Genomic DNA, 13,628 nt, shown 5'->3' on the forward strand with positions numbered 1-13,628 from the left:
CTTGAACCTTACAGACCATTTTCTGAAAGATATGTAAATTGTCACAGGTAAAAAGGGATTACAAGTAAAATATAAGAAGCCCTGACCTACATAATGTCTCAAACGCTCTCCCTACTCACTAATTATGAGTTTGGGATCATTAGTGTTGCACACAGTACCCAACAGTCAGTCAGTGTCTCCGTCTTCAAAGCAGGGGTGAGCAGGATAGGATGTCCCAGCAGGGCTGGGTGAACTCAGAACCATCACTGGAGACAATTCTTTTAGATTCTCCATGAAATGAGTCTCCCAGTTCACTGCAGGCAAGGTGCCCGTGATGAATATGGATGCCTCTGAGGCCCATGGAACACACCCAGGCACAAGGGACACACTGCACCATGGCGCTGTTTCCAGAAAAAGACCATGCTCTCTAATCACATGAAACCCTTATTCTTACTAAATGTAAGAAGTAGAATCCCCCAGTCACTTCTGTAGCTGGATCAGGCTGCAGAAAGGTGCTGTCTGCAAACCACCTCTTCTCCCAACAACTTCCTCCCTAGGGAATTCTTCAATTCGTGGGGGGCATGGCTGAACAGGGCCAGCCATGTGCTGTCCGATGGGGTACAGAGTTAGGAGTGGAGGGAGAGTTTAGAAGCAGGCTTCTTTGAATCAAAATAGCCACACACTGCACAGGGGCAGGGTTTACAAGGTAAAACAAGTAACCTGTACTGCAACAGAGCGTGCAATCTGAGACGGAATCTTAGATCTAGGCGATGAGTTTTAAACATAATTCATACGCAGTCATCTCCCTGGCAATGCACAGGCTTCTTGTGCATCAGGCAGCGATCCTACACACTGGGGCTGTGGTGATAAAGGACGGTAGTTCCTGCCTGACTCCAGCAAAGTGAGCTCTGATAGTCAATCAGGATTTTCCAATCCCTTAAAGCCTGCCAAATAACATTACCAAACATCCTCAAGATAAAGCCGTTCTAACTTCAGGCTTAATTACAGGACAAAGTTAAACCAGAGGGTGAACCTTTTTTTTTTTTTTCCGAGACAGGGTTTCTCTGTGTAGCTTTGTGTCTTTCCTGGAAGTCAGTCTGTAGACCAGGCTGGCCTCGAACTAAAGAGATCCGCCTGGCTCTGCCTCCCGAGTGCTGGGATTAAAGGGGTGTGCCACCACTGCCTGGCTTTTTTTTTTTTAAATTTTACTTATTAATTATTATATATGTGAGTGATGTGTGAGTATGGATGTGTACATGCCTGAGAGCACAGGTAAAGAAGTCAGAAGAAGGGCTGGAAAGATGGCACGCGCACACACACACACACACACACACACACACACACACACACACACACACGCGCGCGCGCGCGCGCACGTAATTTAATTTTTGTTTTGAAAAGTCAGAGGACAACTTTCAGGACCCATCCTGGCTGCAGGGATGGAATGCGGGTGGTGCTCTGCATGGGGAGTGCTTCCCAGCTGTGCTATCTTCCCAGCTGAGCTCTCTTCTTCCCAGCTGAGCTCTCTTCCCAGCTGAGCTCTCTTCTTCCCAGCTGAGCTCTCTTCTTCCCAGCTGAGCTCTCTTCTTCCCAGCTGAGCTCTCTTCTTCCCAGCTGAGCTCTCTTCTTCCCAGCTGAGCTCTCTTCTTCCCAGCTGAGCTCTCTTCTTCCCAGCTGAGCTCTCTTCTTCCCAGCTAAACTATCTTCCCAGCCCTTTTTGGCCTCCTTTGTTTCACACAGCTCCAGCTACCTTCAAACTCACCATGTAGCTAAGGATGTCCAGGCACTCCTGACACTCTTGCCGCTGAGACAAGTGTGTACCACCCCTGCCCCCACAGAGGATGAACTGTTCTTCACTGAAGTGAACCCAATGATGCCAAGATAAAACGGGTCGGGCACTGTGGGCTGGCGAGGGGAACGGGAAAGAATGACGTGCACACCGCCCTGAAGTCTGCCGGGGCCTTTCCCATCACAGTGGCATCATGTACCATTTGTTTTCCATTCACGTGGGAAAATGAGGCTTCCTTTGAGGGTTTACACAACCAACCATGCGTAATCAGATCACAAGGCTTCCCCATCACATCCCCGGTACTGTAAAAGAGAGCCCCCAACTCTGTTCAGAAGGACACCAAGTCCCTGCACACTGCACCCCGACACTAAGCACAAAGGGGAAGAAAACAGGGCGGCCACCCCTTCCCACATACTCACTTAGACTGGGTCTGCTTGGTGATGTTCCGAATGGTGGCCCCTTCTTTTCCTATAATGGCTCCAACAAACTGGGTAGGCACCAGCAGGCGCAGAGGCAGGTCACAGGGTTTCTGCTTGGACACTGATCCTGGAGACGCCTGCCTGGATGAGCCCCGCTGCCCTGGCCCCCGGCGCCCTCGGAGCTGCAGCGAGGGATTCTGCTGAGCAGCCGTTTCATCCGGGATGTAGGCGACCTTCAAGGTGAAGTTCTCTAACTGGAATCCATTCAGCTTGTCTAAGGCTCTGGAAATTCACAAGAGACAGAGGATGGGAAGGGAAGCAGGGTCATGATAACAGTGCACACAGCGGCCACCCAGCTCCTCCACTCAGAGGCGTCAGTCCCAAAGCTGGTGAAGAAAGCCACCATACGGGACCTACCAATCCTACCATCACCACACTCTTTGAGGTCTACACCTAGGGAAGGCCAATGGGTTCCAAAGGCACATAATTTCCATCGACCAGGGAGAAACAGAAACAAAAATCAACTTAAATTCTTTACTCAGTTCAATAGCTTAGAAATATAGCAAGGGAAGGCGCACACGCTCCGGAGGAACTCAGCTGAGCAAACACCCTAACAGCTGCAGGACACTGCCACACAGCGGAGTAAGAGTCCGTGAGGAGCCACGCCCGGAAGACAGCAGCAGCTTCCTCACCTTGGCTGGGGTTTTGATCTGATCTCAGGAGGGGAACCAACAGGAGGGAGAGGGAAGAAAGCTCCTTTTCTAGTCATCCCTGACTGTACTTTGTATCTCCTTGGTGAGAGCCTGGGCGTTTGCCCACATTTCCAGCTTTACCGTAACACTTCTATGGCACGGCACACAATTCTGGCACACATCCAGAGTTTTGAAATGAAGTGTATTGGCGGTGGGGATCTCAGAGCACACGTGGGGTCAGAGGAGGACTCTGTGGAGTCAGTTCTCTCCCTCACCTTTGTGCGGGTTCCAGGGACTAAGTACAGGTTGTCAGGCTGCATGCACTGTAAGAAGGCGAGGACCTTCACCTGCTGAGTCATCCCACTGTCCCGCCAGACCAAGAGTTAGGACACAGCAGTGTCCCAGAAGCCCTGTCCGGACCCTGCTCCAGTGACTCCTCACCTTCTCATCCCATGAACACAGACTGATTTTGCCTTTTAAGAAAGTCGATGTGAGGACACGTGCGTGCACACACTAAGTACCTCTCAGGTCAGCTCCCATCTCTATGTAACATAAGCTCCCTCCCATTATAGTCACCTGGCGTACTTCAGAGGGGGAAGCTGAGCGATATCTATATACTGGTGCAGTGTATAGAGCCAAGATTTCAAATGTTCTTATCTCATACCTTCCTATCTCCTCAGGGCATAGCAAAATGGCTGCATCTCTGAAAAGGGGTCAGCCCTGCGTATCTCACAAACACGAGGTCAGCAGCTCCTCCTAAAGCCATAGTTGTGACGTGCGACACTCTGGGCCTGACTTTTCTCCAGATACGTTGTGTCCTGGGACATTTCCACATGATTTTATGTCAGAGGGCGTCCTTCACACAAGCACCAGAGGCCGACTTATTACCAACGCCCTGGTGACAGAACCCTCACACACTGGTCTCTGCTCCCCTCTTCTCCCCCTTCCTCTTAAGCAAATGTAGATTAAGGGCTATAAAATATATTGCCCATTTCTGAAGGTAGAAAATGGAGAGGTTTTATTAATATAGAGATGCACATTTACTATACAAAATTGAAGTTTCAACAATTTTAAAGATTTAAAGTAATTTTAAGCCATTTTGAATGTCAGAAATCATTAAAGATTCTTCCAAAAATCTCACCTAGCTGAAGAGATTACAACTCCTTATATAGACATAAAAAGAGGCCATTCATTGTCTGCCCTTCATTATAAAATTGGGAAGTGAGAAGACTCTTACCATGGAATGAAGGCAGGAATGTTACAAAAGAGAAAGACAGACACACAGACATCCTTCTTCTGGGGACAGAGGAAAGTATATGTTGCCAGATGCTTCTGTGTATTCTGGAACAATCTACACAAAGATACACGTGTCCCAAGAAATAACTCTCCACTTGGCAGAAACTGACTGGTACATTCTACTGCACTGCTTTAAATGGGGCTCCTCTGAAGGAAGAGGTTCTCCCAGGGGGAAGTGAGAAAGCAGAAAGTCGTGGTTCCCAGGGCAGTCGGAGACCCACGTTCCAGTTCAGGTCACTGCCGGCACCCCACATCATGTCATCAGCTGTGTGTGTGACTGACAGCTGAGTTCCCCCTCAGATCACAGCACTCCAAACAAGGCTGCGGAGCAATAGCTAAAGCTCCTTAGTTCGTGGATTTTAAACCCACCGCTGAAACCTTCACGCACCCTGAAGGGTTTGATATTCCACCCTGTCCTGTGTGGTGGTGGTCTGCTAAGCACAGGAAACTAGGGTTGTGTTTTCAGTTTCCTCCTGTAGGACCTGAGAGAGGGGCGTTATAGCCATGCAGCAGAACTCAGGGATCTGAGCCAGCGTGCACTGCTTCGATCCCGCTGTTAATCAACACTCCAGCGGCTCTGTTGCGACTTTAAATCATTCAGAAGATGTGGAAGGGCCAGTGAGAAGGCTCCGTGGGTAAAGGTGTTTCTGACTTACTGGCACAAGACCGAAGACTGGGTTTGATCCCAGTGGAAGACAGAATCAACCCTAGAAGTTTTTCTCTGACTTCTACATAGGCTCAGGCTCACCTGCGCCCACACACATCCCCCTCCTACACACACACACACACACACACACACACACGGATAAAGCCCATACTCATGTGTACAGACAATAATAAATAAACTTTAAAACAATTAAAGTATGTTTGAGAATTTTTCTGGTTTATAATAATTAACTGTATTGAGTTTATTAAGGCAACAAAAAGGCCTTGCTAGACTAGGAAGTTCACTCTGAGGACCAAGGGGAGGGAGAAGAAGAAAGAAATGATAACCAGGAGTTACATTTACCCCCACATAGCGATCTGAATGATAAAGAAAAGTGGATGGCTTGTAACTAGCATTCTCATCCAGCTTGACTAATAAGTAATCATGCTGCTACATAGAGAGACCATTTTTGATTTGGTATTTGCTGGCCCACATATAAACTAAAGATTAGGTTCTTTCAATGTCTTTCTAGCAACTGAACCGTGTCTTATGCCTGCTAAGTACATGTTCTTCTACAAAGAGATGCCACTGTCCTATAGTCTCCTTTCCTCCCCCCCCCCCATCACTGCTATCTGAGGTACATACTATCTGAGTACATGCTGAGGTTTAACTACCTCTGAAAGGTCAGGTACCTTGTACCATAGTTTCATTGCTTCCAACAAAACTCATGGTATTTGGGGATGGAACCTTTGGGGTGAATACGGGTAAATAATAGAACTGTGGCTTCATTAGAAGAGGCAAGACCTGAGCAAGGATGGTCAGCTTTGCCATGGGAGGTTCTGCAGAGCCTTGGTACTCTCCAGTCCCCACTAGCAAGAAAACCCTCATCAGATATAGTCACTGAATCTTGGCTTTTCCAGCCTTATACCCATGGATCATATAATCCTTTACTAATGCCTGCTGGGGCGTTCAGTCGCAGCTGCAGGAAACAGGGAGGCATATCAGGAATTAGAGGTTGATAATAATTGAGTACAGCCCACTAAGATCTTAGAAACACCACTGTATGTATGCATCGTAACTGTGGACAAAACACAATCACTTACCTACAAAGGGCTTTGAGACTAAAGTGCTCCTAAAAGAAAAACAAAAACCTATATCGGGGGCTCAGAAGCCAGTCAGTCAGTAAAGTGCATGCCATGGAAGCATGAGGACCACTGTTTGACTGCCAGCACCCACAAAAAAGGCCAGGAACTGTGGTGCACACCTCCAGTGCCAGCCCAGGGAAAGCAGAGACAGGTGGATCCTGGGGCTCAGTGAGTTCCAGGTCCCAGCAAGAGACTGTGTCTCCAAAACACATCCAGTGAGATGGCTCAGCCAGTAAGGGTTCCTGCTGCCCAGGCTGATGATCCAAGACCCAGGCCCAGGGCCCAGAGGGTGGAGAGATGGAGCTGACTCTCAGAAGGTCTCCTCTGACCTCCACACATACACTACAGCAGGTGCATGCATGTACACATGCAAATAATAAACGTAACTTAAAAGGAAAAAACCCACAGAGCATTGCAGTAAAACTAATTCTGAAATATGTAATATATAGGACGAAGACCGCAAAGGTGGAAAATGTAACTGTTCATTTCTGAATGACATGAAATCATTAGCCTTTCTTTTATTTCTTCTTTTGATGTTTTCAATTTGTTTTTATTGAGACAGGGTTTTGCTACGTAGCTTAGGCTAGCCTGGAACTAACAAGGCTCTTGCATCAGCCTTCTGTCTTCTTTTCCCATAGTTAATCTACTTACATAGTCTTTAAAGTCTAAAAGGGATTTTCTTCCTCAGAGCTCTCAGCCAAGTTACTTCGAACACTTGTAATGGTAATTTCATGAGCTACACAGCAATCTGCAAGGATGGACTCAAAGCTCGGGCAATTCTGGGGGTTTATTTTAGTTTGAGATAGGTGTCAATATTCTGATCTGCCCCTTGAAATCCCGCCCCTTGGTGCCACTCTGCGTCCCGATGTAAAAGCCTCATTCTAAGAAAAACTCCTCCCCTTCCTCTCTTCTTCTGCCTTTCCTCCCATGAGGTGTGCGCCCTCTCTCTCTCCCTCTCTCCCCCCCCCCCCCCCCGCATCTTTCTCCGCATTTCTCTATTATAATAAACTCTCCACGTGGATGCGGTGTCAGGGCTGTGTATTACTGGCCACCGCCATGCCCATATGCTGTGCATCTGCCCAGCATGTTTCCCTGCACACGTGGGATACCTTCTCAGGTTCCCCCCACCCCGACTCCCCCACACACACTGTGCAATGATTCTAAACAACAGAGTCTTGTGTAGACTAGCTTCCCACTTGCTTTGTAGCAAGGATGACCTACTGGGATTACATGTTTGTACGCTGCCGGGAGCCGCAGAAATATTTAGTAGAATTCAGCTGACTATGACAAAAGCTATTACCTGGAAGAAGCCAAGGGCCTTCAAGAGTTAAAGCCAAGGCTCAGGGAGTCTTGGTGATATTGGCTCTTGAATATTAAACCGTTTCTCCTGCAATAAATTTCTTAGGTGCTATTGTAGCCTCTCCATTTCTAGAGCAACATATTGATTAATCTGTGGGCATAGTTTTTCCATACATAATTAAGGTACTTGGATAACAGTCACACAGGCAAGGCTTCCTTCTTCCAGGCTTTTTGTTTCTCATTTTTTAGCATTAGAATCAGGTATCTTCTTTGCCAGCATCCAAAGCCAGGGCCAGCTCCAGACAAAAGCATTTTACTTGAGATACCTCTTAACCATTCAAGGGCAAATGACAGACAGAATAAGCATTCCAGACCACCTGCTAGTCTCCTGAATTAAGGTAAATATCCATATGGAGACAACACCTAAGCCAGGCAGACATTAGGTATATAACTTGGTTTCTTGTGCAAATTAAGCTCAGACCCTCCTTTCTTACACAGCCTTAGTGGTATCTTTAGACTTCCCTTTTGACATTCAACTTGGAACAAAAGGGCTGTTTTCATACCAGGTACATCAAGCTGTGACACAGCCTGCCTAGCTCCACCCACCGCCACCACCAGATAAGGACAGCCAAGGTTTACAGTGACAGTTACAGTTCCTAAAGAAATACGGGCAGTTTTATTTTACTCATGACCTATACTAGTATTGTAGACTCCTAACATTTTACCTAACCACTTCTAGGAAATTCCCCTTTTCTGATACATTAACCGACTTTAGCTCTTAGTTGACCCCACCTCCTTTAACCACTCCCCTTTGGGGATGTAGAGGAAAGTCTGACAGTCACTGCCTTTATGACCCTGTAAGAACTCAAGCCTTGTGACCTTGCTATATGTGACCAAGCCTTGTATGCTGTAACTGAGAACCTCAGAGACTTGAGAGGACTAGAGGAACAAGCCATGATGAGGAGAGAGCCAGGATGAGGATGGAGATGAAGGAACTTAGAACAATGAGAGGACAGGAGAGGAAGGGACAGACAGGAGCCAAGGGTGAGGACAGAACTGAAGCTGTGTAGATAGATTTTTGTTCGTTTGTTTGTTTTTTCGAGGCAGAGTTTCTCTGTGTAGTTTTGGTGCCTGTCCTGGATCTTGCTTTGTAGCCCAGGCTGGCCTTGAACTCACAGAGATCTGCCTGGCTCTGCCTCCTGAGTGCTGGAAATAAAGGTGTGTGCCACCACCGCCTGCCATAGATAGATTTTTTACTCAGAAGAATAAAATGAATGGACTAAAGAGTTTCATGTATGTAGATTCATTTCATATCATTAAAATTAGATTCCTCAGCTGGTTGTTAGATTCTTCCACGGACCCTGGGAAAGGCATTGGCTGGACCCCAATAGTCTTTGAGAGTACACCACACCAATTTACACAGTGCTGGGACGCAGACTGGGCTTTCTGATTTAAAAAAACAAATAAACAAACAAACAAAAACCAGAAATAAGAATCTAAGCAAAATTGTGTGTGAGGTTTAAATGGCTACACACCTAGTAGGTTCTTTTTCACACACACGCCCTCAGAGAGCAGTGTCAGCCAGAGACTTCAGTTTCTCCAGTATGGAGTGGCTCCTTACTTCCAAATTTTTATTACTTATGGAGTAATACAAGACATGAGATTAAAAGTGCATTTCTGAAACATGTGCTATGGACTGACTTTTCTTAGCCACAAGGTGGCAGGAATTTCCAGGGGAGATTCTGTTTTAGACACAGCTGGATCCGAGGAATCCTCTCAAACACAACACAGGTCTATGGAGAAGTGCCGCACACCGAGAGCAATGACCGTGTGGAGGAATACACAGCGGCTGCCCCCCTGAGCTCTCACCACCTCCTGGCTGTTAGAGGAAATCTTTTGGAAGGAACAGTTTAGTTATAGCAGCCTCGTGAGCTGGGGTGACAGTGATTCCCACTTAGAGATGAAGATGGGCTGGGTACAGGGTTTCTCTGCGTAACCACCCTGGCTGTCCTGGATCTCACTCTGTAGACCAGGCTGGCCTGGAACTCACAGAGATCCCCCCCTGCCTCTGCCTCCTGAGTGCTGGGAGTAAAGGCGTGCGCCACCACACTTGGCATTCAGATGGTAGAATTTTTAAAGGGGGAAAAGGGCAAAGAAATAAGGCCACCAGGACGGGCATCCAGCAATCTCTAAAAACCCTTGGGTTCAGAGCCAGGCGAATCTTTGTGTAGCCTGGGCTACAAAGTGAGATCCAGGACAGGCTCCAAAGCTACACAGAGAAACCCTGTCTCAAAAAAATAAAATAGGGAAAAAAATAAAACAAAACAAAACAAAAAACCAAAACTCGTGTTTATCTTATATTTTCCACCCAGCAGGAACCCAGCTCTTCTGGCTACTCCTACACATCACTGTAAACATGGGACATCCCCACCGACCTCCTGGTTTACTGAGGGTTTACTTGTTCCTCACACGCTTCTATCCTCACAGTTATAAAAGGCTGGACATCCATGGCCTAAAACATCCATGGTGTTTTCTCCCTCTTCGTACATGACATAGTTGAAGAACACAATTTGTACAACATTGACTTTACAGTCCTACAACATAATACACAAGGTCTCATAAAATACTGTATTTTTTTTAAATAAAGGATACAAACAAGGACAACTAAGAAGTTTAAACACATTAAAAGCGTTCAGGCTCACTTATAAGGGAAATTACCACAAGCACTTTCCCCTGATAGACTGGTGAGGGTTCACAAAGCCCTATCCTCAGAGAATATGAGAAGCAGACATACAGACGAGTCCAAGCTCTGTGAAGATCACACATTGAAAACGTAATTCTGGGGCTGGCAGGATGCTCAGCAGGTAGAGGTGTTTTCTGCGCAAGTCTAATGACCTAAGCAAATGCTCAGAACACACATACCAGCCAAGAGAGAGAACTAACTCTACACAGTCCTTTGACCCCTACATGCTCATCAAGGCACATATCCTGTGGATACACTCACATGTACCTATAAAAATAAATCTACAAAACTGATTTTCTAACGGTTCATAACTGAAAAAAAAAACAACAAAAACAAACAAACAAACAAAAAACCTTGAAGTTGATTTAAGTACCCAATTTGGAATTAGCCAATGAAGTCATTACACATCCCTATAATCCATTCTACACATTTAGAGAAACATCTTTACAGAGGTGTATTTAAATATATAAAACAGTTGCTATGGTGAAAGAAGAGAGAAAACCACGTGTATCTGTCTTCCTCGTGGCTGTCTCAGAGGCCAAGTTCACTGGCACCAAGGCTGGAAGGTCAGCACTACACACATCTTTACACCTTCAACACCCTAGGCCTGAGATTATCATCAGATTTAAAGGAGTCTCACTTGTGTCAAACAAACTCCCATCTTCCTCCCTAGCTTCTCAAGACTTGTAGAATCAAGACTGTTGCCTTCGGGGAGCAACCTAGCTTAACTCCTACTTTAAAAGACATTTTTGGGGAATGTGTTAACTTTCTGAAAGCTTTTAAGATTTATTATTTCAGGTGACTGCATGCTCGAAGTCACCAGAGTTATCGAAGGGTGGGAGCTGCCCCATGTGGTGCTGGGAATTCAACTCCAGTCCTTGGTGCACTGCTGAGCCGTCTCTCCAAGCCGGAGAATTATTTTAAAACACGGTGCTGTATCACACAAGGATATTTCCACACCAGTCTATTCTCCTTGTATACCACCGCCCCTCACCTTCCTACTCCTCTCGTTAGCCCGCTACGGTCCACAGTTAAACTCTCACATCACTTATGCATACACAATCTTGTATTTAAAATCTAGGAACCATAAATGAAAGGTAACATTCATCTTCCTCTGACTGGCTTAATTCACTTAGGATGATCTCTAGCTACCCATTTTCCTGTAAATCATGTAACTTCATTATTTTATGGCTATAAAAAATTCACTCTATATACACCACTCCTTCCCTGTGCATTCCTCTGTTGCTAGATAGCTCAGCATGCTCCATATTCTAGATATGTAAATAACACTGGAATAAACATTATGTGCAAGTGATGTGTTCACCTCGAGTCCTTCAGGTAGCTAATTCAAGGGTAGCAGAGCTACGCCAGACCTCCATATTGATTACCATAGCGACTGAACTGGTTTCCATTTCCACCAGCTATACATAAGACTTCCCTTTTGCCCACATCACCACCAACATCTGTTTGGTTTTTGTTTTGTTTTTTAATGAGTATTATTCTGACGGGGAGATGGAATTCCAAGGTAGTAGCTTTATCTTACATTACTAGTAAGGTTGAACTTTTTTTCCATGTTTATTGGTTCTCTTTTAAGAGGGTCCACTCATTTTATTGGGTCATTTATTGACTGGTTTGTCTGGTTTCTTGTTCAGTCTTTTATTTCATTGGATATTCTAGATGTTAATCCTCTGTCAAAAGTATGGCCAGAGAAGACTTTGTACCCTTTGGTAGGCTGCCTCTTTACTTGATTACTTATTGCCGCCTTTGCTGTTCTGAAGCTTTGATGTCTCATGAGTTTTCCATCTGTCAGCTGCTAACACCAGTTCCCTATTTAGAAAGTCCTGCCTATGCCCAGCAGCTACTGGGATACCTCCAGCATTATTCTGTGCTCAGGATTCCTTTTGTTATCCAGGGTCTTTTGTGGTTCCATATCTTATGACATGGACTGCACTAAATTTGTAGATTTCTTTTGGTAGCATAACCAGGTTCACAATATTAATTCACCAAGTCCATAAACGTGTGAAGTTTTCTCATCTTCTAGTGTCTTTAATTTCTTTGAATGTTTTACATTTTTCATTGTAGGAGATTTTGTTTGTTTTTTGCTTCCTTGGTTAGATTTATTCAAAGGTATTTTATTTATTTACTTATTTATTTATTGGTTTGTGGATGGGATTATTTCCCCAATTTCTTTGTAAGTCTGTCATTGGTATATCGGAAGGCTACTGATTTTTTATGTTAATTTATCTCCTGATACTTTGCTCACAGTGGTTATCGGCTTTAAGAGTTTTCTGGGGGAGTCTTTAGAGTTTAGAATAATACCATTTGCAAGTAAGGATAGTTGAACTTCCTTTATGATTTATGACCCTTTTCGTCAAGCACTGTATTAACCAAGAGTGGAGAAACCAGAGGCTCTTGTTCATGGGTTAGTGTAAATGTTCTGAGGTTTTCTCCATGTGCTGTGAGAGTAGCTACAGGTTTGTCATAACAGCCTTTATTAGCCTGAGATATTTTCCTTCTAGGTCTAGTGTCTTTAGGGCTTTTCTCATGAGGAGATGTTGGATATTTGTTAAAAAGCCTTTTCTGAGCCAGGTGATGGTGGCACACACCTTTAAACCCAGGACTTGGGAGGCAGAGGCAGCCTGGCCTGTAAGTTTGAGGCCAGCCTGGTCTATTAAATGAGTTCCAGGACAGCCAGAGTGTCAGAAGCCGAGCAGCCTAATCTCGGATTAGTGTATGAATGCCTGTCCAATGGATCTCTGCAAGGTAAAGCCCTTAGAGATGGTTTCTCACTTGGCAAGGACAGTGGACCACAAGGCAGCGATGGACTTTGCTGAATTCATGCAGCCTGCAGGCTCTTTTCTCTTTCATTATATTGTTGATTCCTTTAATGGTTTTTAGTTGCATTTGTCAATCACACATGCAACAGCTGTAATTTTCCCTGGAAATTCTGTTCTCGAATATTTTCCCCTTAGAATCAGCAGGTGGCTAATGCTTCTCAAATTTCTTATCTGGAATTACTAACTACAACTCCTAATCTTGGGAACTTTTCTGACTCAATAGAGACAGTTAGATACATATGAGAAAACAACACTTGGAACATTAACCATGTCTCACAGTTCTAGAAAGGCATGCCTACACAGAATAGGGGAACAAGGCTCAGGAATACACACAGTGCTCACTGTCGACAGTAAGTTCTCTGGACCCCAAGTATACAGAGCCAATGGTAGGATCTGGTATGCTCCAAGTGGAAAAAATACAATACAAACTGTGGGGTAGAGAGATCCATCTTTACCATCCACAGGAGCTTCTTCTATTGGTGGAAGAAGACTGGTGAGGCGGGCTGGAAAAAGAGTGTCTTATCAAAGTCTGCCTTTTACAGAGAGACTGAGACATGGGACCTTCTTGTATAAACAGCAACTGTATAAAAGCATTCTCTTACAGACATGAGAGAATTGTCAGGGTTTAAATATTGTTGTTCTTAAAGAAATGTACCCATGTCTATTACTTTTGAACGTTGTAACCGCAGGTAGCTGCCAGCGGACTTAAGTGCTGCGAGAGCAGGATGTGTCTGGCTGGCTATTTAGTTAAGCTGCAAAAATGCTGAACTCTATGTCTAGAAT

The 13,628-nt window shown here is 45.1% G+C and overlaps 1 protein-coding gene across 1 annotated transcript in view; it reads right to left on the reverse strand.

The window, feature by feature from the left end:
- Positions 1 to 13,628, reverse strand: part of Igf2bp3 (insulin like growth factor 2 mRNA binding protein 3) — a 134,605-nt gene that overhangs the window by 31,064 nt on the left and 89,913 nt on the right. Inside the window, exon 6 of the mRNA XM_042273311.2 lies at positions 2,188 to 2,469. Coding sequence (XP_042129245.1) covers positions 2,188 to 2,469 — 282 coding nt within the window. The remainder of the gene's footprint in view (positions 1 to 2,187; positions 2,470 to 13,628) is intronic.

Source organism: Peromyscus maniculatus, chromosome 3, assembly GCF_049852395.1.
Source record: "Peromyscus maniculatus bairdii isolate BWxNUB_F1_BW_parent chromosome 3, HU_Pman_BW_mat_3.1, whole genome shotgun sequence".
Taxonomy (NCBI): domain Eukaryota; kingdom Metazoa; phylum Chordata; class Mammalia; order Rodentia; family Cricetidae; genus Peromyscus; species Peromyscus maniculatus.